Source organism: Erinaceus europaeus, chromosome 2, assembly GCF_950295315.1.
Source record: "Erinaceus europaeus chromosome 2, mEriEur2.1, whole genome shotgun sequence".
In the NCBI taxonomy this organism is placed as follows: Eukaryota; Metazoa; Chordata; class Mammalia; order Eulipotyphla; family Erinaceidae; genus Erinaceus; species Erinaceus europaeus.
The window spans coordinates 133912991-133937400 of NC_080163.1; the positions used below are offsets into that span (position 1 = coordinate 133912991).

General features: G+C 37.5%; 1 protein-coding gene across 1 annotated transcript in view; it reads right to left on the reverse strand.

Annotated features, from left to right (window-relative positions):
• HYDIN (HYDIN axonemal central pair apparatus protein) overlaps positions 1–24410 on the reverse strand; it is a 477232-nt gene that overhangs the window by 273587 nt on the left and 179235 nt on the right. Inside the window, exons 12-16 of the mRNA XM_060172033.1 lie at positions 23786–23793; positions 15407–15474; positions 7398–7633; positions 4528–4628; positions 1470–1605 (exon numbers count right to left, since the gene is read on the reverse strand). Of these exons, the coding sequence (XP_060028016.1) occupies positions 1470–1605; positions 4528–4628; positions 7398–7633; positions 15407–15474; positions 23786–23793 (549 nt within the window). The remainder of the gene's footprint in view (positions 1–1469; positions 1606–4527; positions 4629–7397; positions 7634–15406; positions 15475–23785; positions 23794–24410) is intronic.

The window sequence follows — 24410 nt, forward strand, 5'->3', positions numbered from 1 at the left end:
AAAACTAGATTCTGGCATCCTTTTGAATAATGGCTACCCCTGACATTTTGGACCAATGCAAGGGCTTCTGAAGTTAAACAGAAGAGTTTCTCTGATGCAGCCTAAAGCTGACTTGATCCTGGTCTTTTAACTCACTTACAACAGCCAAAAAAAAAATTTGTTATTTTGCATGAATTTCTATTAAGAGTATTAAGGAGGCGCACGCGAGGGAGGGCGGAGGGAGCAGGCAGCCACCGAGGCGGGCGGGGGTGAGGGGGATGGGTGTTGAGCCCTCTGGTTCACCCCTTCTCGGCCTCCCGCGCCGGGGATGGAGTAAAGGGGAGGAAGAAAAAAAAAAGAGTATTAAGGAAATCTAAATCCAAATTCATTCTTTCTGAACTGCATGTCTTAAGTTTCCATTTCTCCACTCTACAGATAATTTTCAATCTTTTTTTTATTGATTTAATAATGATTGACAAGATTGTAGGACTAGAGGGGTACAAATCCACACAATTCCCACCATGAAAGTTCTCCATCCCATCCCCTCCATTGGAAGTTTTCCTATTCTTTATCACTCTGAGAGTATGGACCCAGGATCATTATGGGTTACAGAAGGTGGGAGGTCTGTCTTCTGTCATTGCTTCTCTGCTGGACATGGGCATTGACAGGTCAATCCATACTCCCAACCTGTTTCTATCTTTCCCTAGTGAGGGAGGGATCTGGAGAGGTGGGGTTCCAGGACACATCTCCCCACCCCCCTTCACAACTGGAAGGTTTCTTCCCTGGGAAGCAAAGGAAACCCCAAGAGTGTGAATTACATAAATTCACAGGAGGAGTGCAGCAAGGAAAAGCTGATCTTTGGGCCAGAAAGCATTTTTGTGGGCTGCCCTGTGGCAGACCCTGGCAGGCCCTAGCAGAAGGACACATGTTTTATCCATACCAGTTTAGCTGCTTAATCTTCCATTCAAGCTAGGTGTGAACAAATCCACCTCAGAAACACATTACTGGTAAATCTTCCTTCTCATTTCTGTATAATTCCTTATCTTTGACCCAACAAGTCCATTTGTAAATATTGTATTACTATGTTTCGGTGATGTTGTCGAAGTCATAGCCATAGTCATAAAGAAAACTCATTGCTCGGTCTTATTTCTCATGCACTGCCAATTCATAAGCAGCTAATAGCAGGCGAAACTTCTGCATGTTGGTTTAAGTAGTCCTTTCCATTCCTGATTAAAGGCAGTTTCCTTGGGGAATTAACAGCTATTTACACCTGCAGCTGCTCACTCATGCAGGTGGCAATCCAATTGTGGCTGTGTGACACTCCCTCTACCCCTGACTACCACCACCATCCATAAATTAACCTGAAGTTAGAAAAGCAGAATTATGTAAGGCCATGTATTCAGAGATACAACTTTTTAAGAAGATATCTTTCTCAGTGAGGTAGTCCAACTAAAGGAAAACCAGCACTGAAGAAGGTTGAAGCTACTCACCTGTGGCAGGAGCTCATAGAATCCTGGGAGGCCACTGTGATTGACAATCTGAATAGTTTTCTCATATGAGTATTTCAGGAAGCAGTGCCCAAAGTCTACCTCTGTATTAACCATATGGAGGACTGGCACAACACACCTGCTCAAGGAATTCAAAAGGATAGGGAGCTTGTTTACACGTGAAGAATGCAGAATTCCAAGTTAAACACATTTGTCAATGTCACAGAGTAGTTTTTCTCTAATAACTACATTAATCATTTTCAAATCTTCTCTCCTGTCAACCCTCTCTTTTAGCCCCCAGTCACCACTTTTTAATTAAAAAAAAAAAAAAGCTAAAAAGAAGGCATCCTAAAACAGCTGTCTTTGCTGGTAATGACTAACATTCCCATTATTTTTCATATTTGGCTTTCCTTTGGCAAGGGGCCACCCATGGAGAGCAAGTTCCTTAGGGTAGTGGATCTGTTTCCATGCCAAACAGGGCTAATGCCAACAGCATGGGGTCCTGGCTGGCTGTGACACTCTGGACCAGTCAAAGGCTCCTGAGGACAAGCAACAGCATGCACTATCTAAATAATGGTAATAATTCTAATTCCTATGCAGAACAGCTGTCTCAGATTAGTAGGTTGAGGCATCTGCTTGAGCTGGCACTGTAGCTTACTAGTGGTTCTCAGTGGGGAGGGGGAGAGAGATGGAGAGCTTGTGTGGGGTGGGGGTGGTGAGGGGTGGGTGGGTGGCAGAACTGAGGCCTGTGTGTGTTTAGGTCTGTTATTATTAAGTGACTTGGGTTTTATTTTGTGTCTGTGAATCTCAAAGTCAGCTCTGTCTGGCTGTATTGTCATAACTGAGTATGATGGTGTGAACTTGTCAGAGTTAAGGTCAGTTACTGACTGTGCCAAGTGCTTGTGTCATATCCAATAAGCTGATTTCCCTCCCATTTTGCTCACAGGTAAAATGAAGGTGATTCTGGTCATCAGTACTAGCATTTTAAACTCTCAGCATGTTGTGGGGGAGGTAAGAAGTAGTATGAGTAGACAGGGCAGCACAATGTTAGGTAAAAGCACAGCAGGAAGTGTTAACCTGTAGTAGAGGGCAGGGAAGATGGGCACTGCTGGCTTTAATTTAGAGAGAAAGCTCTGCAAGCAATTCTTCTGGTATAAGCTTCTTACTAATTCCTACAGATAATGCCAAAAATAATGACATAAAAGAGATTCTTCCTAACCTCAAAGTCTGAGATCCAGCAGTGGGTGATTATTCATTCTTAGAATGCAAATTGTGAGATGAGCCAATGACTTTGATAAACCTGACTCCTTATTACCTCAAACACTGTAGCTGAGAGGGTTTATAGTATTTGATTTGGTATACATGGCAGAAAATAGCCTATTAGGAGCCTTTAAATAAAACAGAATTTCCTACTGATAGTTGTAGAAGAAGGATACTGAAAAATATCAGAATAAACTCACACATTAAAAATGCAAGAGTTGACTAAAAGATAAGCTTGGGTAAGTAGAGGACCAGATGAAAGAATCCCAAGTTAAATACATTTGTCAATGTCACAGAGATGAAAGAGACTTTGCTGTTTTGAGATAAGCAAAACATTAGTTAGGTCTTTGGAAAGAATATTATGTAGATCATGGTAAGGTCTTAACTTTTATTTTTGGTCTTCTATATGACTTTATCCAGGCCCAAGGTAGATGAAAGGGTGAGGATATAATGTCCTGACTCACCAGCACACTGGTACCTTCAATGTAAATCTTCCCAAGATTCATGAAGAGACCTATTACTAGAGTTTTAAAATTGACTTTCTGGGGCCCAGGTGATGGCACATAGGGCTGAGCATGCATGATACATAAAATGTGCAAGGATCATGTTTCGAGCCCTCGGTCCCTACTGGTAGGGGGAGAGCTTTGCGAGTGGTGAAGCAGTGCTGCAGGTCTCTCTATTTCTCTCTTTATCTCCTCCCAGCCTCTTGATTTCTGGCTGTCTCTATCGAATAAATAAAGAGAATTTAAAAAATTTAAAACGTGAAAAAATTGCTAAACATCTATTTCCTACAGGTACATATATATATATATAAATATATAAATATATATATATATATATATAATATATTAGTCTTTCCTAGATGTTGTTTGCATTGGCAAATATGTAGTCCATCCATGATTTTATTTAGGCCCACTGCCATGGTCAGAAGATGATGCACTTCTATAGTCATCAGGAAGACTGTAGCTTGGCCAAGGAGACACAGTCAATGAATGTTTAAGTCAAGATCTTAACAAGCTCTGATTCTAGAACCCATTGCTATTTCAATTAAAGAACAGAGGAAGGAGTTGGGCAGTAGTGCAGCGGGCTAAGCACATGTGGTGCAAAGCACAAGGACCGGCGTAAGGATCCCAGTTCGAGCCCCCGACTTCCCATCTATAGGGGAGTCGCTTCACAGGCAGTGAAGCAGGTCTGCAGGTGTCTCTCTTTCTCTCCCCCTCTGTCTTCCCCTCCTCTCTATATTTCTCTCTGTCCTATCCAACAACTATGACATCAATAACAACAATAACTACAACAATAAAATAAGGCAACAAAAGGGAATAAATAAATAAATGTTAAAAAATATTTTTAAAAAGGTATGAATCATAATTAAAGAACAGAGGAGCTAGTGGTAGATGGTTCTGAGGACTATGTGCTGATGGAGGGTTGATTGGTGCATCTCTTGTCACCTGCTTGCAACTCAAAGTGACAGAGCAGGAATATCTTGCTAAATGGATCCTCCAGTGCAGGTTTAAGAGTCCTGCTCTTTCCCAGCCAAAGTCTGGAGTAAATTTTTATTTTGTTTAAAGGTAAAAAAAAAAATCAGCAACTGATCACCTTTTCCTGTTACAACCTTTTTAGGTCTATACTTGGAAAGTCAGACCCCTTACAGAGTACTGCAACACACACACACACATGTGCGCGCACACACATATACACACACACACGTCATGCAAAATCAAACAAATCCAGTGTGACCAGGCTGTAGACATTCTTGATGGCTCAAGAAACACAGGGAAAAGGGAGCAAGTAAGTGTGATACCTTGCTGTAATTAGCAGTGCCAATACTTCCTCTCCGACACCCTCCACGTCCACCACTAGAGCCAGCTCATATTTCTGCACAGTGTTGGAGCATAAGGTCACCTGAGGGGAAAAAGCAAAAAGCTGTTCTTCTAAAAGCTCTCTCTGTTTGAGAAAGAAAGGAGTCAAGGGGAGGGCTGCATTGAGTGGTGTGACTTCTAAGTGCTTTGTGGGATGTATGGGATTTTACATTTTTAGTTGAACAAGACACATTTGGGGATCAGGGCAGACTGAGTTTTTTCAAAGGCCAGATTAGGAACCAAAAGGCTTTTAGTACAATAGGTGTGTTCATTTCTGAGGAGGTGGCAGCAAAGAAGTCATTAAACTGTATGAAGAGAAAAAATGAACCCAAAGGAAGAATAAAAGCAAACAAACTTTAGACTTTAATTACTGCAACTTAAATTGCTCCCTACATCTCTGGGCTACATGAATTATGAAAATTTGATATACCAATAAAAATCTACAGCCAAATTTATCTTACAGCAGAATAAATGATCATAGCCTGTCAATTACAAAACAAATGGCATAAGGAATCAATTAGTCTTTGTTTCAAAATCTTGGCTCCCCCATCCAAAACTGATTATTAGAGCAGAAAATAGGAAGCTCTATAGAAGTTTTATTCAAGGACAGTATTTGGCCAGAATATTTTACCTTATGCTTTTATTTGCTGTTATGAAACTTTATATTTAGACTTTAAAAAGTCTTGTTATGCTTTTTAATTGCTTTAAAATGATTTGTACTGGAAGAGATACTTGTGGGTCTAGAAGACAGCTTCTGGCATAGATTAAGGTTTTTCTCTACATAAATTATGTATCAAGTACTAATTAAAAATTTTTGGTTGCAAAGGGAATCATCAGATGCAAATCTAAGTCCACATAGACTTGGTAGAAGTGCAGATCAGGAGAGAGAAACTGAAGTTTGGAAAAACTACTAAAATATAAAGGAAAAAATAAAGGAGTCACTTATTTGGAAAGAAAAACCTTTATGTTGGGAAAAAAGCAGCAGCCCACACATACACAGATTTTTATTGTCATTTTACTCTTGTTTCTGTCTCTGAGCTATGATAAGAAGGCAGAGAGCAAGTGATTCTGGCAGAAGGCTGATAAACAGACTCTATGTCATCCAAACTCTGTACTATCTTAGAAAGGCAAAAACAAAAGTCAAGAAAAGCTAGGTAGCATATAGGCCAAACATAAGTAAAAAGTGAATAAATTTAGTATAGCACTTCTCCCCTAGAGAATTCACAAATAGCAATTTCTCTCATCTGAATGGCTAGATCCCTAGCCCTAAGTTCATACACTGAACTCTTGTCCTCCCCCAAAGGTAATAGGAGTTGGAGGGAGGCACATGGGGAGCTGACTGGACAGAGTGCTGAGGAATGGGATCAATACCAGACAGACAGTGCTTTCCACCCTCTTTCACTCTGTTAGGACACGGGATAAGTCTGTAGTTTGCAACCCAGAAGAGAGTCTTCACCAGAAAGCAATGGTGCTAGCACCTTAATCTCTTACTTCCACCCTCCAGATTGTGAGAATTAAAATCCTACTGTTTATAAGATATTCGGTCTCTAGTATTTTAATATAGTAATCCAAACAGACCATGTCAGCAACCCGAGAAGTTATCATGATAGGTGATATCAAACCTCACTAGATCCATTAGCCCTTGAAAGAGTAGGACCCCTCCATAGAGATTTAGAATGAGTGGGTTCTTTGAGAGATATTGTGATGTTTTTAGAACTAAGTTTTGGGATAAAAATATATCTGAATGAACTATTCAAAAAAGACAATTAAGGAGAAAATCAATAATCTTAGCTATGAAGTTACCTTTTTTTTTATTTCCCAGAAAATATAAAGTCATTTCAATGGTATTATCCCTAACTGTTTAGAGAAGCAAAAGTTAGTGAAGGAAAAGATTACCTGTGTAATAATTTTGCTGGTGGTGCCATCAGGCCATAACCAGAGCATTATACTGTGAATCTAATTTAAAGTACTGTTACAAAACATTACATCCACATTTTGCATGAATTCCACGTTTGGATTTAAAAATCTATATAAACTGCGCATCATCTCAAGTATAAAGATAGAAATTATTGGTATAAATAATTTGAGACTTAAGGAAAGAACTAGTTATCAATGAGTTCTTTTTTTTCTTTCTTTTTCTGTTTTTTCCCCAGAGAGAAAGTGTGTGTGTGGGGGGTGAGAGGCAGAGAAAAGAAAAGAACATAGCACCATTCCACAATCAACTATCCATGATGCCCCCATATGGCCCTGGGGTTTGAATACAGGGTCTAGAGCATAGAAAAGTATGGACTCTTCTAGGTACACTATTTCCTGCTCCTTTAAATCTTTTTAATTCTAGTACTGATAATTGTATCAGTACTAGATACTGTATAGAGCAGGAGCTCACTAGAAATCACCAGAATTCCTTGTTCTGATCAAAGCATCTAGGTTGACAGAAGTTCTCTGGAGCAGTATTATCCCTTCACCTAACATATTTATAATTAGAATATTTTTGCCACACTAGTTTGTTTCTTTTTTTTTTTCTGACTCCAAAGTGTTTGCTTGGGCTCGGTAACTGCACTACAAATCCACTGCTCCTGGAGCCCAATTTTTCCCTTTTGTTGTCCTTGTTTATTGTTATTATTATTGTTATTATTGTCACTGTTGTTGTTGGAACTAGTTTGTTTCTTTACAGGGTGACTTTCCCATGTGACCTGGGAAACACTTCTGATCACAGACACTGGATATAACAGCAAATCATAGATGTAGTCTCAACAGTTCTTTGAGGATTCAGCTATTTGACCATGTGCTTAAATTAAGGCTGTGAACTCACCCTGATGGCAGCAAATCCCTGGGGGCGAATGGTGCCACAATTGGGGGTGATGGTGAATTCTTTAGGTTTCATTGCAGGTATTTCATCCTTATTCCAAGAGAACCTTCTTCTGTCTGAACACGTGTCACAACATGAAAGGCTTTTACTGCCCTCACCATCCCCGGGGACTCGAAGTTTAAAAGTCATGGGGACCAAGGAGGTATTATTGAGAGAGCATATCAAGGTATGGGGAAACCCTGGAAAACAATACATAAGTTGAGAATTAAAAGTTCTACAACAGTCTCCCTTTAACTTAAATCTTCCTTAGCCAATGCCAAAACTCTTGGATGAATTGTCTATGCAACTCATTAATGCTCACTATAATCTGGTTCCCCCGATATTATTTTCAATTTTCCACTCAGTAAATATACCTTCAATCATTCCACCATTATTCATTTAAGAAACTCCTATGCCATTACTACGAGCTATAGTAGATATTAAACAAACTCTTTACAAACATCCAGGCTTCTTCCAAAAGGCAGCTTTTATGATCAGTTTGTTGAGTAGTCTTTCAGAAATAAATTTTGCATTTAATTTCCAAAAAATATGGTCATGCTTTCTCTTTTATTTGCCAATGTGTAAAAAGATAAGTCACCGTGGTAATGGCCACTATGTGACCCAGAGCTTGTCAAGACTCATAACTCAGTTTGGATCTGTTTGAGGCTCATGCTCTCGGTGTCAATGGCATAAAATCAGATAATTGTCCCTTTTAAGAGACAATTTGAGTCAGCTAAAAACCAACATATCGGTTTTACCTCCTTTAAACAAAGCTGCTTTTTCATGTTACATCTAAACTTTCTCCATTCAGTTCAGTGAGATTCATGCAAGCCACAAATACACAAGTGGTGAAGCAGGTCCGAAGGTGTCTATCTTTCTCTCCCCCTCTCCTCTCCTCTCTTGATTTCTCTTTGTCCTATCTAGCAATAACAACAACAATAACAATCATAACAAGGGCAACAAAAATGGGAAAAATGGTCTCCAGGAGCAGTGGATCCATAGTATAGGCACTGAGTCCCAGCTGTAACCCTGGAGGCAAAACACACACACACACACACACACACACACACACACACACACACGCACACACACACACACGAAATACCTACAAATATTGGAGAACAAATGCATAATTCTACTAGATGCTAGATGTAAAGAGTACTCTTTCTACCTTGAACCTTACTGCAATAAAACACATTTGACTCTTTTAGAGGAATTACTACAGGAGTTATTTTCAACTGAGTTACATCTCACCTCATATCTGAACATCTGCTTAAACATCAGGACTGTTGGAGAAAATATATTCATATCTCTCTTTTCCCTGTGATACCACACTTGCCAGTCTATTTGAAGAGATCTTTTATGTGAAAAGAAGTTCTTGTCAAATTAAGTGCACTTGAAGGGTTATTCTTGGGAATTCCAGAGGAATTATTAGAAAGTCAGTTTCATAATAATATAATTGTTACACCAGACTATTCTGGACTTCCCAAACAATAACTCTTGAAACTGTAGAATTCTTACCTTTATTTTGTCTAATAATATGTGGGCTAATCATTCTTCTAATGTAAAGTTCAGTATATTGTTGACTCAGGAATCTTTCCAAACCACTGTTCCAATTACTTCCCTGAAGCTAGTTTTTCAGAGTAGTCAATTAAAACATCCTAATTAGAACAATTCCTTGTACAACAACCTGTAATACCCACGCTGCTTCCTAAGAAGTCAAATATGGATGATATATTAGTTTATTAAAGATGAAAGAGAAATAAGTCTTCATGTTATCCCTAGGTTTTCTTTTTTTCTTTTTTATTTTATTTATTTATTCCTTTTGTTGCCTTTGTTGTTTTATTGTTGTAGTTATTATTGATGTCGTTGTTGTTGGATAGGACAGAGAGAAATGGAGAGAGGAGGGGAAGACAGAGAGGGGGAGAGAAAGACAGACACCTGCAGACCTGCTTCACCGCCTGTGAAGGGACCTGCCTGCAGGTGGGGAGGAGGCTCGAACCTATCCCTAGGTTTTCTGGTGGTACCTAATGCCAATACTATTCTAGCGATAGTACCACATAAATGTAAATATTTTACAGTGTAGACCTCTTCTTTAGCATCTGGTATATAAAATTCAAGACTTAAATGCCTTTTTAAAAAAATATTTATTTATTTATTTATTTGTTGCTCTTGTTTTATCGTTGTAGTTATTATTGTTGTTATTGATGTCATTGTAGTTGGATAGTACAGAGAGAAATGGAGAGAGGAGAGGAAGACAGAGAGGGAGAGAGAAAGAGAGACACCTGCAGTCCTACTTCACTGCTTGTGAAGCGACTCCCCTGCAGGTGGAGAGCCGGGGGCTCGAACCAGGATCCTTATGCAGGTCCTTGTGCTTTGCGCCACATGCGCTTAACCCACTGCACTACCGCCTGACTCCCAAATGCCTTTTTTTTAAATAGTTAAAACATGCTTGATTGGAATGACTGAAAGATTCACAAAATCATTTTCCCATTTCCCCTCAGTACTTAAATAATGATTTAAAAGATATCATTCTCAAGAGATCTAATTTTCATTAAATATATATATATTTTAACCTGATCTAGAAAGTCCCTAAAAAGATTTCTTAAAGAAACTAGGTGCTGAAGATCATAAGGCTACAAAGGAAAACTATCAATTTTGAGAAAAGGTAGTATTTTATTTGAAATATAAGTTCTCTACTAAAGAATATACTCTGGGAAAAAAATACATTCTAGCTAAGAGGTTAAATTTTACTCAGCAACATCTACCCAAGAACAAAAATTAAACTACAATTGATAGACTCTGGAGAGTTAATAAAATATGTGAGACAATGGGTTGCTATTTTTTTTTTCTAGTAAAAGAAAAATCTTTGCAAAGAATAGGGAAATGTGTTGGCAGGTCATGGAGCCAAAATGGTGGTACTTCTATATAGTTGCTAACAGAAATAATTCATAATATGGGAGATATATGAGCACATATACACAGTTCAGTTTGAACATAAAAAATTGAACATACGACTTAGAAAACAAGTGTTGCCTAAAAGTTGCCTAATTATTTCAAGGATTTCCATGGCAATGGCAATCTGAACTGGTCTTTAATGAAATCTGAACTGGTCCTGAACAAAAATCTGTTATCATAGGTCCCATCATTAAAGAGATGATGGCCTCTCAGTAAGAGCTGTTGGGATAATTTACCTTCAGTACTGGGGAATGTAGCAGGCTCCTCCCTCACATTCTGCTACCACAGTCTAGGAAAACTATACAATGGGGGCTTGAGTCTAAACCATTCTCCAGATCACCTTTCAAATACAAATGGATGATACTTCCCAAACATAGTAAATAATAGGCTCTTGTAGTTGCTTATAAATTCTTTAGAGGGTGTGAGCCTCCCTAGATGGAAAGACTGCCATAACTGGCTAAGAAATTGCAATTATATATTATAGGACCAACAAAATAACTCACTTAAATTGTGTACCTGCTTTGCCATGTGTGTGACCCAGGTTTGAGACTTGCCCCCATTGCATTGGAGGAAGCTTTGACATAGTCCTGTCTCCTCTCTCATCCCTCCCTCCCTTCTTCCTTTTAGCTGATAAAGCCAATTCAGAGCAGTAAAGCCCCAGTGATGACAAGAAAGAAAGAGAGAAGGAAAGAAAGAAATAAAAAGAGAGAAAAAATGAAGTTGTATGCTGTGACTTTCCCTCATACAAGAGTTAAAAAAGAATCTTATGTTAACCACTTGATCAGTAATTTCACAATGCATAATCCTAATTGTTAATGAATATTAGCAAGAACCAATTCATTCACATATTAGAGAAGGCTTCTCTAAAAAGTCACACTCAGGGGGCCAGGCAGTGGCGCACTTGGCTAAGAGTGCACATTACAGTGCACAAGGATCCAGGTTCAAGTCCCTGGTCCCCACCTGCAGGGGGAAAGCTTCATGAATGGTGAAGCAGTGCTGCAGGTGTCTCTCTGTCTCTCTCCTTCTTTATCTTCTCCTTTCAATTTCTCTCTGTCTCTATACAATAATAAAAGTCACACTCAGAAGCTCTTAAATGGAAGTTTGCTAAATATAAACCATTAACAACAGCAAAAACCATCCATTCACCAAGGAATGATCTTCAGAAATATATTAATAATTTAAGCTACTCAGAGCAAGCACATTTATATCAAATTAAGTCTGCTCAGTATGGTGGAATAAAATTTTGTTATATATGTGACATTACTGATTTTCATACTTTGCATAATTTTGCTTTTTATTATTTTGTCATATTATCCTCTGTTTACAATCTTAAGGTTATACAATCTGATATCACCTACTGTGTTTCTCTTAATGATACCTGATTTAGGTATAGATTTTGCTTGTTCTACTATGATCTCTTCTGCCAATCTTTGTATAATAGTTTTATGATCATTACAATGACATTTTAGTCCTGACTCTCTAATATACATTCCCCTAAAGTCAAATTAGATAATTCTTTTTTAGTAAAATGCTGATAGTGACAGGTAAGCAACATGGAACACCCAACTATCAAGCCTTTTCTCCTATGCTTATATTTATCCCAACAATTCTACCCTCAAAATCTAACTTCCCTATACAGGTTCTCTAATGGACAAGTCCACTGAGTGCAATGAGTTTCCAAAACTCTGTATTCTCATTTAACATATTCTTATGCCTTTTACAGAACACTGAGTTTGTAGATATTCACCTTACCCCACTGGTCTATTGCCTGTCATGTTACTTGGACCATTTTGTTTTTTGACCAATCCAAAGAGTTATCAAATACCTTTGTTCCCTCAGCAACAATTTCCAACCAAATTCTGAATTTTTTTATGCTACAGTAGCTTTACTCTACACATTGATTTTTTTTCCTCCAGGGTTATCTTTGGGGATCAGAGACTGCTCTATGAATCCACTGCTCCTGGTGGCCATTTTTTCCATTTTTATCGGATAGAACAGAGAGAAATTGAGGGGAGGGGAAAATAGAGAGAGGGAGAGAAAGACTGACATCTGCAGACCTGCTTCACTGCTTGTGAAGGACCCCCCTGCATGGGGAGCCGGGGGCTTGGACCTGGATCCTTGCGCAGGTCCTGTGCCTAGTACTATGTGCACTTAACCCAGCGCACCACCACAGCCCGACCCCCTACGGATTGAGTTCTTATACCAACCAGTCAACATCTAAGCTTACCATCAAAATATTTATGGTTGCACTTTAAATGTTTTAAATTTAAAATCAATAACACTATTACTTCCCACATACTTGATGATATACAACTCCAATAGCAATAAAACATGATATTAAATTTGTTTCTTCATCTCAAAGCAAGTAAGTGCCATGTCTCCAATACTATCCTATAACAGAGACCTCTATAGGAATGAACTCTTCAATGAATGATATTTTATTGCTGCTGGACTTTCTCCCTCCCTCTCTCCCTCAGCTTCCTTTCTTTCCTTTCCCTCACTTCCTCCCTCCCTCCTTCTTTATCTTCCTTCCTCCTTAGTTCCCTCCCTTTCTTCCTTCCTCCTTCCTTCCCTCCCTCACTTCCTCAGTTCCTTCCTTTTCTTGGGACTGGAGGCCAATCAATCATTTTATAGAGATAAAGACATTCTAAAGTGTAGTGCTGTTAGTTACAAGGACTCCAGTTTCAGCTTTAGAATTTAAAATATTATTATTAAACAATTAAATTAATTTTGAAGATATTACAACATTGTTACTTACTTTTCCATAATAGTGTTGAATCTAGAAACATAGAAAAGTAACCTAAATTCACTCACTCAAGTGGTTTTGAAAACCATGTAGCCCTAGGTTTCCTGTTGAAAAACCAAAAAGGTATGTTGTTCTAATACTTCCTGCCATGCTAAAAAAATGATTAAGGATTCTGTAACCAAACTGAAAAAAAAAAGGCAACATGGATTTTCAAGGCAGATTTAGGAGGACTAGGTTTTTGTATCTTGGGAATTTTGGAATCTAGTGTCATCAATTCTTATATCACCCTGATATACCATAACCAAGTAGTTTAGTAAGATATTATAATCAACAATGAAAATAGGCTATTTATGACTTTCACCTAATCTAGTTCCCAAAACTCACTGGATGAGTTATGAGGAACAGTTACTGATTTTCATCTTATTCCTCAAGGAACTTATGAATAAAATAATTTATAATGAATTATAAAGACTCATAAGCATTTTTTTCCCTATATTCATGGGGATATAAAAGGAACTAGCCTTGGAAAATGAACTTTTGGTTTTACTCATATATGACCCAGAACTTGTTGATGTCAAAAATAGTATTTGGTATAAATCAGCAGCACCTAGAAAATTCATGTATATAAAACTCATATTTGTCATAGGCCATTGGATATACCATTAGTGGCCTTGACATTTTTAACTGCTCATATTCTAGATAAAAAAGAGTTTAGGATTTTGGGAACTCAATAATTGGTTTGTCGTTGGTACAGCATTTACATTAATATTTCAGAGCTAAGTAATAGGGCAGATCTTGGGCATTTCTTAGAGCAGCTGACTTGAGGTGTTTATTTGGACTCTGGTTTCTCCCTCCCATGCAATATGACAAAGAGCACATCTACCAAACATTCTAATGCTGAATTTTATATTTAAATGCCTTTGGAGGGTTTTGATGCTGTCATGAATCAGTTGTCTGGGTTTCTCTATTGACTCAGTTTGAATATTTGAGGAATGATGGCTTAGGTCTTTGGGAATATTAATTTATTATTATATGTCAGTCACAGTTACCCTTGAGAAAGTATGTCTCTTAGTTGGTTACTAGACCTATATCACTATTATTTTCCTTCTACAGGAGGAAAATCTATCATTGAGACATGCTTTACAAATCTGTAAAGATCTCTCCAGTAATTTTTAAATTCTAACATCTGTTCAACTATATTTATATAGGTTTTCCTACTTATATACCTTATTCAATATGATGCACATGAGTGCATTGCAAAAATAAGTGTGTCCTGAATAAATAAAACTCATAATCATCAAATATTGCTTTTCCTAAATGACAATTTTCCTATGCAGATGGGTTTACTTGAAACAAAAGAGCCAAAAGTCAAAATGGGAGGAAACAGAAATAATGAAGAGGATTATTAAATAAGGATTTATACTACAGTTCCCTCAATGTTTTTAATTTTCACATCCTAAACAGAACCACTATGATAGATTTATTTTAAATAAAATAAAATCAATTAGTTAAATATGATTTTAATTAGATTTCCATTTATGATAAATTAAATTAGATGTTCCTAGTGAAAGAAGTTAAATCTAAATCACTAAGGAATAAGACTCTTTTGAGTAGGATTAAATACTAGAGGACCCCAAACCTTTGTTTCATCTACTTATTTTTTTTAAACTTGTAAAGACCACTTTTTGTCCCTTTGGGAGTACTTTTGACAGTATATGATTTATATAGATCTCAACTGAAATAAGAATTCTGCTACTGCTATGTGGTTTTAGGGTGTTTCAATACTCAGTTCTTTCATCTCTAAGATGGGAAGCACTTCGGAAAGTACTTAAGTGGGAAGACAAGACAAAATTGTAGAGGCAGTTCCAGTTTGGAGCGTTAAAATATCTGAATTGAACCACCACTGAGTTTACTTTAAACTTGAGAGCATCTCTGTGAAAAGATTGTTGTGTGGCAAGTCAGAATCTGTATATAAACAGTGTTCAGAATGCTCAGATAGGCGGGTGCAGTGGAAGTCTCCTTTAGTCTGTAGCTGGAACAGCCTTGACAACAGTTTTAAATGTCTGGACACAGTTTTAGCTTCACATATAAACTAGGAAATGGCTCCAAATGCTACGAATACAGGGGAGGGAGAGGATCATTCTAGACCCTCCTGGTTATTACCCAGAAAAAATACAGAAAAAGTTCTGCGTTAGCCATTCTCCTCCTCCTATGTAGAGAGAAAAAATAATTCTACTTAATTTCTAATTTAATCTAATATAATACTTACCGAAGGAAACATTACCAAAGTGCAGAGCAGGAACATTGAAATGGAAGGTAGGGCCAATGACACAGCCTCTGGAAGCAATCAAGTTGGGAGAATGAAGAGATTAATCTAGTGAAGTCAGTGTCATGATTAAGAATTGGAAAAAGTAAGTACTGAAAATCAAAACTGACGCCGCATCAAATGGAGAATCTAGGTCTTAAAGAAAATTACAAGATGATATTCTAACACAGATATTTTTAAAACTCTTTTTCAAGAATCAAAATCACTAGGGTTTAGCAAATGATGGTACGGTTAACTTATCACCATATTCCTTTCAATGAACAGGGCAGGGTAGATGCACCAGTAAACTAGTGGCATAAAATTTTAATGTAGATGATGCAGCCTCACATTCCAACTAGATATGTGATGATTTCAGACTTGATGTATACTTAATACCTAACTAAGCATCTCAAGGACTGTACCTAGTAAAGTTATCTGTAAGTTCCTCAATTGTGGATGGGGATTGGTGGCAAAAACAATTGGGTAAACTGATATGGATATGAAGAATCAATAACTAAGACTAATGTTAATAAACTGATGTTGAAATTAGATAAACCTAGATTGTTCGGGTTGGCCCAATATAGTCATAACTACAGAGAAGGATGGAGTCACATTATGTGAGAACTCTAATAGCTGTTGATTGCTTTGAAGACAGAGGAAGGAGACTATAAGCCAAACAATGTGGGTGATTCTGAGAACCTGAAAAGGGATAGAAAATGGATTCTCAGAAGTCGGGCGGTAGGGCAGAGGGTTAAGCGCACTTGGCACAAATGATCCCAGTTCGAGCCCCTGGATCCCCACCTGCAGGGGAGTTGCTTCACAGACTCTGTCTTCCCCTCCTTTCTCCATTTCTTTCTGTCGAATCTAACAACAACATCAATAACAACAACAATAATAACTACAACAACAATGAGAAACAACAAGGGCAATAAAAGGGAATATATATATAAAATGATTCTCTCTTGGCTTTTAACCCAGTAAGAGCTGTGTTGAACTTTGGATCTATAGAACAGGGCCTGTTGCATGATGGTGGAAAAGGACCTAAGATGGGGTGAGAATATTTGGCAGACATCTAACACAGGGAGATAAGAAATTGTCATCTTTGTACTATTTATCAACAACTGTACTGTATCCTCCCCTCCAAAAATAAGAAAAATAAAATAGTATTGACTTAAGCAATACGTTTATGACAATTTGTTACAATAATATAGATAATTAATGCACCAGGTATTTGCTTATTATTTTTTCCATGAACCATGTCTTTTTAAATCTCTAGACTAATGGTGAAAAGAAAAATAATTTCCTATATATAGACTAAAGATTTTAAAAATTATAGACACACAGATGTCAAAAAAAAGACATTGATCACAAGTCTCCCAACTCACCCAGTTTCGGGATGTTGGTGATGTGGGTGTGTCACACCACACTGGGTGCCAGGAGTCCTATGGAGACTTACAGCTGCTACAGACCTAACCATAATGTGGGGAGAGGCTGTTGGAAGCTTGGGAGGAGCCAATGCAACAAGATTCAACACAGAAAATTTCAATTCTAAAAGTCTTTCTCAGGACCATCTATTCTATCTCATGCTAATGATCTAGAGTGGCTTTAAAAGAAAAGTTGGTACTCAGCAAGGAATTAGGATCCAGCTGAGAGTGAAGTCAAACAAGCCTACAGATTAGATACTTGACTTGTAAAACAAGTTTTTTTTTGGGGGGGGGGGTGGCAAAGTAACAAGTAGATCAAATGTGCCTGAAATGCACAAAAGCCAGAAAGTAAGAAGGAAGCTCACAAAACTGCACAAAGCAGTCATTTAGTCAGTACTGAAGTTGAAAGAACCAGAGTTAAACTGTATCCATTCAAAAGCAAATATAAGTAAAGAAGTCATGCCTGATCATCATCTAGACTTAGGAATGATCACATTAATTCTGAAAGGGATTCTGATTATTATGACAGTTTCTGCCAAGACTGTGTTCTTCATTAATGCAGTGGTCTATAAAAATTATAATTTTAAATCCTAAGAAATACAATGATTGAGCTGTTGTATGTTAAATGAAACAAGCTGGATGCAAAATATCTACGCATGGTTAAATTTTTATACAATTACATGTTTATAAATAGGGAGTGGTAAAACTGATCATAGGTAATTATATTAATTATACAGTGCTATTTATCCAACTAAAATATTTAGTTTCTTCTTTTATTATTGCTTTTTCTTCTTTTTGTTAAGCCAAGGCCTTGTGCATGCATGATTTCACTGCTCCAGGTCATTTTATTATTCAGATAGAAAAACATAAAGAAGGACAGATACCACAGCACCAGAGCTGGCTCAGGTACCACAGCATATCCTTACATGATGCCAAGGCTTAAACAGGGGTCACAGGCATGGCAAGGCACATGCACTAGGCAGTGAGTTACTTCTCTGGTCCCCAACCAAAAATACTGTGTCATGTAGTTGGAAGCAGAAAAAAAAATGACAACTGTTCTGAGTTTTCAAGGCATGTTAGCCTAAAGTATGTGATACTGAGGAAAAAGTATCTGACAGTATTAAGGCTATGGCACTGGATTTGATTCCCATAACACATAGGAATAACAAGGGAACTTCATGGATAGTGCTTTGGTGTTTCTCCCTCACTCCAAATTATAGGATAAAAATTGGGTGAGGGTGACAGTTCAGTAGTATTATGCATGTGCAAAGCGCTGGGTTTATTCTCAGCATCACACAAAAGAAAGAAAATTTACTCAGGCAACGATAAAACTATTATTTTTTATTATAGAGCCCTGAAAATTTATTGCTATCATTACTGTTGTTATTATTTTGCTGTCCATGACTGCAATTTCAGCACTCCTGATAGACATTTTTGCTTCTCATTCTTTTTCTCTAGATAGAAGGTGAGAAGCAGAAGGAAATGGAGCAAGAAAGAGAAACACTATAGCACTTTAGGGTTTTTATCTTTGAAGGAGAAGTCGTTTTTTCTATGTCCTGCTACCTGGTTGATGAGTTTTTTATTTTTACTGTAAAAACTTGTTTTTCCGAGTGTTTTTTTCCATGTATTATTGTTGCTTTGCTGTTGGCGCCAGGAGGACTAGACAGGTTCAATGTATTCATATAACTTGGTCCTATCTCTCTAGAGATATCTCAGTTTCTCTAAACTAGCCTAGCCATCTATTCAAATTTTCTATGTCTTTCTGAGTCAACCTTGACATTATATGTCTTCTTAGTAACATGTTCATTTTTGTTATAAGTGTCCTAATTTGCTGGGTAGGATTTTTCACATCACTCCCAATAATCATTTGATTTCACTAAGAAGGGTGATAATGTTCTTTTTAACTCCTGATTTATTAGTAGTACTTTGAATCTTTTCTTTTTTTTCTAGGTCAGTCTCATTAAGACCTTAACAATTTGTTGACCTTTTTCAAAACTTTTGGTTCCATTAGTATTCTTGATTGTTTCTCTTTTACATTTAATTAATTTATATTCCAATTTTTATTATTTCTGTCCTCTTTTTGCTTTGGAATTTGCTTTATCTTCTTTTACAAATTTTTAAAGGTTAAATTTTAAGCTATTGGGGGTCAGGTGGTAGCACAGTGTGTTAAGCGCAAGTGGCGCAAAGCTCAAAGACCAGAGGAAAGATGCTGGTTTCAGCCCCCCGCTCCTCACCTGTAGAGGAGTTGCTTCACAGGCAGTGAAGCAGGTCTGCAGGTGTCTGTCTTTCTCTCCCCCTCTCTGTCTTCCCCTCCCCTCTACATTTCTCTCTGTCCTATCCAACAACAACAACATCAATAACAATGATAATAATAACCACAACAATGATAAAAAAAAACACGAGGGTAACAAAAGAGAAAAAATGGCCTCCAGGAGCAATGGATTCGTGGTGCCCTGGCATTAACCCTGGAGGCAAAAAAAAAATTAAGCTATTCATTTGAGACATTTTTTCTTTTTAAATGTAAACACTTAGTTACCAATTTCCTCTAAGCACTATTTGTGCTATATATCAAACTTAAATATGCTGTTTTTGTTTTCATTCTCTCAAAATCAGAAATTAGAAATAATTTCTGCCCTGACTTGCTTTTTGACCAGTTGTTTGTTTAGGAATGTATTTTTTAGTTACTACAAATTTAGAAGATATGGTATTCTCTTATTTTTATGCACCTGTGTCTGATGCTTGAACCCAAGCATGCTCAATCTTACTACTTCTGGAGCTTACCTAACTTTTCATTTCAGATAGACAGAGAATGAGACAGAGACAATAGAGATATAGGCAGAGAAAGATAGAGATATAGGTTACAGCACTACTGAACTATTTGTGACAGCTTCCCCCAGTGCCATTTATGGTGCTTTCCTATGATGTTAGGACTTAAACTACAGCATCTCTCTCATGGTTAAGAAGCTTGCTCTCCCTGATCCAGCTTTCAGGTCTTTTTTCCAGCCATGACATCATCTCCCCAGACAATAACTTGGATCCACCTGCGTATCAGATTTCAGGCTCAGGGGAAAAAAAAAAAAACCCAAACAACTAGTATAGCCACAGGCCCTTTGGAATACAACTAAAATATGCCTACTAACTATCTACAAAATGGAGGACCCCTCCAACTCTTCATCTGCACTATTCCAGCCTTTATGTTCATGATTAGTCAACAATTTGTTTGGCTTTGTTTGTTAACTCTCTTTTCAGCCACTAGGTTCCAGATGCTATCATCATGCCAACCAGATTTCCCTGGACAGACAACCCCACCAATGTGTCCTGGAGCTCCACTTCCCCAGAGCCCTTCCTCACTAGGGAAAGAGAGAGGCAGGCTGGGAGTATGGATCAACCTGTCAATGCCCATGTTCAATGGGGAAGCAATTACAGAAGTCAGACCTTCTACCTTCTGCATCCCACAATGTCCTTGGTTCCATACTCCCAGAGGGATAAAGAATAGGAAAGCTATCAGGGGAGGGTATGGGATATGGAGTTCTGGTGGTGGGAATTGTATGGAGTTGTACCCCTATGGTTTTGTCAATGTTTCCTTTTTATAAATTAAAAAATAAAAAAAGCTTGCTCCATTTTATCTTCCAGGCTCTTTTTTTTAATTATTAATTTAATTACATTGCATCTCAAGTAGGAATTAAAAAGTTACTTTTAAGTTTTATTTTTTCTGATATAAGCCTGTTTTGGTTGCTGTGTGCATGCATGATTTGAATTCTTCCATTTTTAGTTTTTACTTATACTTTCAGACTTAAAGATACCATGTTTTGTGCAGTTTCTAAAAATATATTATGCCAATCTCTAACTTTTTTTTTTAACCAGAGCACAGAGCACAGCTCAGCTCTGGCTGATGGTGGTATGGAAAACTGAACTTGGGACTCTGGAGCCTCAGCCATGAGAGTCTCTTTGCATAACCATTATGCTACCTACCTACACCTGCCCAACTTCTACCTTTTAATTGAAATACTTACCTATACGCAATATAATTACAGATCATAATTGTCTTTCACTTAGTATTTTCTCTTTATGTCTTAATATCATTTTTGTTCCTTCTTTCTTTCCTCTATATAATTCCTTTATTGTACTTTTTTTAAAGTTAGTTTAGGAATGAGAAATCACATCATGAATTTGTGTAATAATTCATAGAAGAGGGGCCAGTGGTGGTATACCTGGTTAAGCACACATAGTACTAAGCACAAGGACCCTCACACAGATCCAGGTTTGAGCCCCCGCCCCCCACTTGCAGGGTGAAACTTCATGAGTGGTGAAGCAGGTTTGTAGGTGTCTACCTTTCTCCCTCCTCCTTCACTCTCATTTTCTCTCTGTCCTATCCATTAAAATGGAAAAAATGGCCACCAGGAGTAGTGGATTTGTAGTGCAGGCACTGAGCCCTAACAATAACCCTGGGGGCAAATAAATAAATATATAATTCATAGAAGTAGTAGGATACCAGGAACATCTAACACACACATATTTACTAGTCATTTTACCTAATATACAACAATGCATGTATCTGCTTTTGTCAGTGTTTCCTTTTTATAAATTAAAAAATAAAAAGAAGCTTGCTCCATTTTACCTACCAGGCTCTTTTTTATTATTAATTTAATTGCATTGCATCTCAAGTAGGAGTTAAAAAGTTCCCACTTTTTATAAAACTAATATCCCAAAGCACAAATTTATTCCTAGAGTAGCAATATTTTTGTTGATAGTTAGATCTATTGCTAATTACTAAGCTGAACTCAAAATGAGAATGCCCAAGTAAAACTGAGATGGGTTTTTCATATTTAATTTAAAGGATGGTCAGCCTGTGTTGGTCAGTATTTTTCAATTCTTTTTTTTAGCTGTATTTTTTTTACTAGTTATTTAAAATTAATTTACATAGTTATGGGTATAATTCCAAACTGTTCTCACTACCAGAGTTCTGCGTCCTATTACCTGTATTAGAAACTGCAGTAGTTCTCTCAACGTCACAGACATGAATTGACTACTATTTCTATAACTACCTATATATATATTTGCTCCCCCCTTTTTCCCCTATGGTCCTGCCTTCTCTTCCTTTTGTAAGTCACACTTACACTTGTTTCTAGTTCTGAATGTGCTTCTGTTTTTCCTCCTCTCTCTCTGGGTCCTGATGGGATTGGAGTTTAGAGCCCTTTGGTCATCTTCTCCTCCTCTGGATATTCTTTTTGGGGTGAAGAAGGTGGGAGTTCTGGACATGGACACTGGCAGATCAATCCATACCCCCAGCCTGTTTCTGTATTTCCCTAGTGGGGTAGGACTCTAGAGAGGTGAAGTTTCAGGTCACATTGGTGAGGTCATCTGCCCAAGGATGTTAGGATGGAATCATAGCATTTGCAATTTGGTGGCTGTAGCTGAGTGATTTTAAAGAAATCCTGGTTATATTTTGTTGATTTTTCAGGTGATTTTTTTCATTGTTTTTTTCCCAGTTTTACAGGAGAGCAGTCTGAAATTACTCCCACTCCATAAACATGCTTCAGTATTTTTCATTTCTTTAGTCTACTTGAAAAGTAAAATAGTGATCATTTAACATTCTATACATGTTAAAATATAGATAGGGCCATATTTCTCTTATCATAAATGTCTATAAGAATAGAGAATTAAAACTTTAACTTTTTAAAAATGTTGTATAGACACAGACAGAAATCAAGAGGGAAAGGAGAGAGAGGCATTTGAAACACTACTTCACTTTCTCACTGCAAGTGGGAAGTGGGGGATTGAACATTGGTCCTTGCACATGGCAATGTGTGAATGTATCCATGTGTGCCACTGCCTGACCCCAAGAACTTAGATTTTATCTTTCCCATTTTTGTATGGAGATCTGTCTATGATTCCAGTCAGTGGCAGTGCAAGTTGTTTATCACAAAAAGAGGGTTTGAAGCAAGAGCTTCCCACAGCAAGAACCTGACCTCTATTTTCTAATGATAATCATGCCTTGCTATGCAAAGGATCATGATGTTTTAGGTGGGTGATAAGTATGTAGGACTGATGACATAATGTCTGTATTGTAAGTTCCTGATGGGGGGGTCACATATAACATACTCTATGGGTGTCACATACAGTATGTCCCAGGAAAATCATGCACAGCATACATATCCTTGAATTGCTTATACCTGGAAAACGTACTTTGAACCTCTGCTTTCTCTGATGTAATTGTACTGGGCACCAGTACAAGGAGCCCAAGCTTTGGCTGGGTGCTGCACTTCAGTATTTGCCTATCTGTGGGGAACTTTCCTAGAGGCAGCCTTCCCAGGATCATTTGCTCACTGTATTGTGTGTGTGAATCTTTTTTTTCACTTCAGGTTCACATGGAAACCCGAAGTCCCCACAATACACTGAAAAGAACATAAATGCTTTTTGAATGTTTCAGATAAATCTTGAGACCTAGAGAAAAAGTTTATGATTGTTGCAACCTGTCTTAACTATGCTACAGAATCTTGAGGTACATTTGTTTATTCTCCTTAGTTGCTAGGAGTTGTATTAGTTTGCTAGGGCTGCCACAGCAAAGTCTTACAAACTAAAGGCTAAAGAAACAGAAATTTATTTCCTCACAGTTCCATTGACTAAAGGCCAAGATCAAGGTATTTGCAGGATTGCTAATACCTCTAAAGGATTCCCTCCTAACATGTAAATGGCCAACTTCTTTTTATCTTCACAAGTCTCTCATATATGTGTGTATCCCAATGTTCTATCTTATAAAGACACTAATTACATTGGAATAGAATCAACCTCTATGTCTTCATTTTAATAACTTTTTTTAAAAGTCCTATCTCCAACTATAGTAATCTTATGAGGTACTGGATATTGAAAATTCAAGATCCTCAATATACTACTTGAATTCTGGGATAATATAAGTCACCTTTCCAGCTGGTGGAAAATTTGAGAAGAAACCATTAGTAAGTAGTATTGAAGTAGTCATGAATTTTCAGTGGATATTGTGAGATCAATACATTTCCCTAGGAGCCTTCAGGTCATACATATCTGTCTCTTTTCAATGTTATTTCCAGACAAAGGAGAGCTCAGCTATAAACAGAGGAGGGTCTTGCCAGCAGTAACCATAGTAAAATTGGCAGGCATGATTAACGAACAACCTGTCACTGGGGAATCCAAATGGAAATAGTGCGATGGGTTTTGAAGCTATGTCTTCCTAAGCACCATGAATTAGTTATGGGTTGATCACAGAGAAATTATTTTTTTAACCAGTGGACAAACACCACTATTCATGACATTCAATTATCACTAGTAGGTGGGGAAGTCATCAAAAGACTTCTAGTACAATAGCTGCAAGTGACTAGACTTGACTGACACTATAAGCAAACTTTTAAAATAATACCTGGAGACATTATAAGTAAGAGATTTTGAAGAATTTCATTATAGTAAGAATTAAAGATGAAAATTTGCAGATTGTTAATAGTCAAAGCTTAGTCAAGATGATTTTATCCGGAGGGAGAGGAAGATGGCGGCCTGAGAAGTTGCTGACAGCG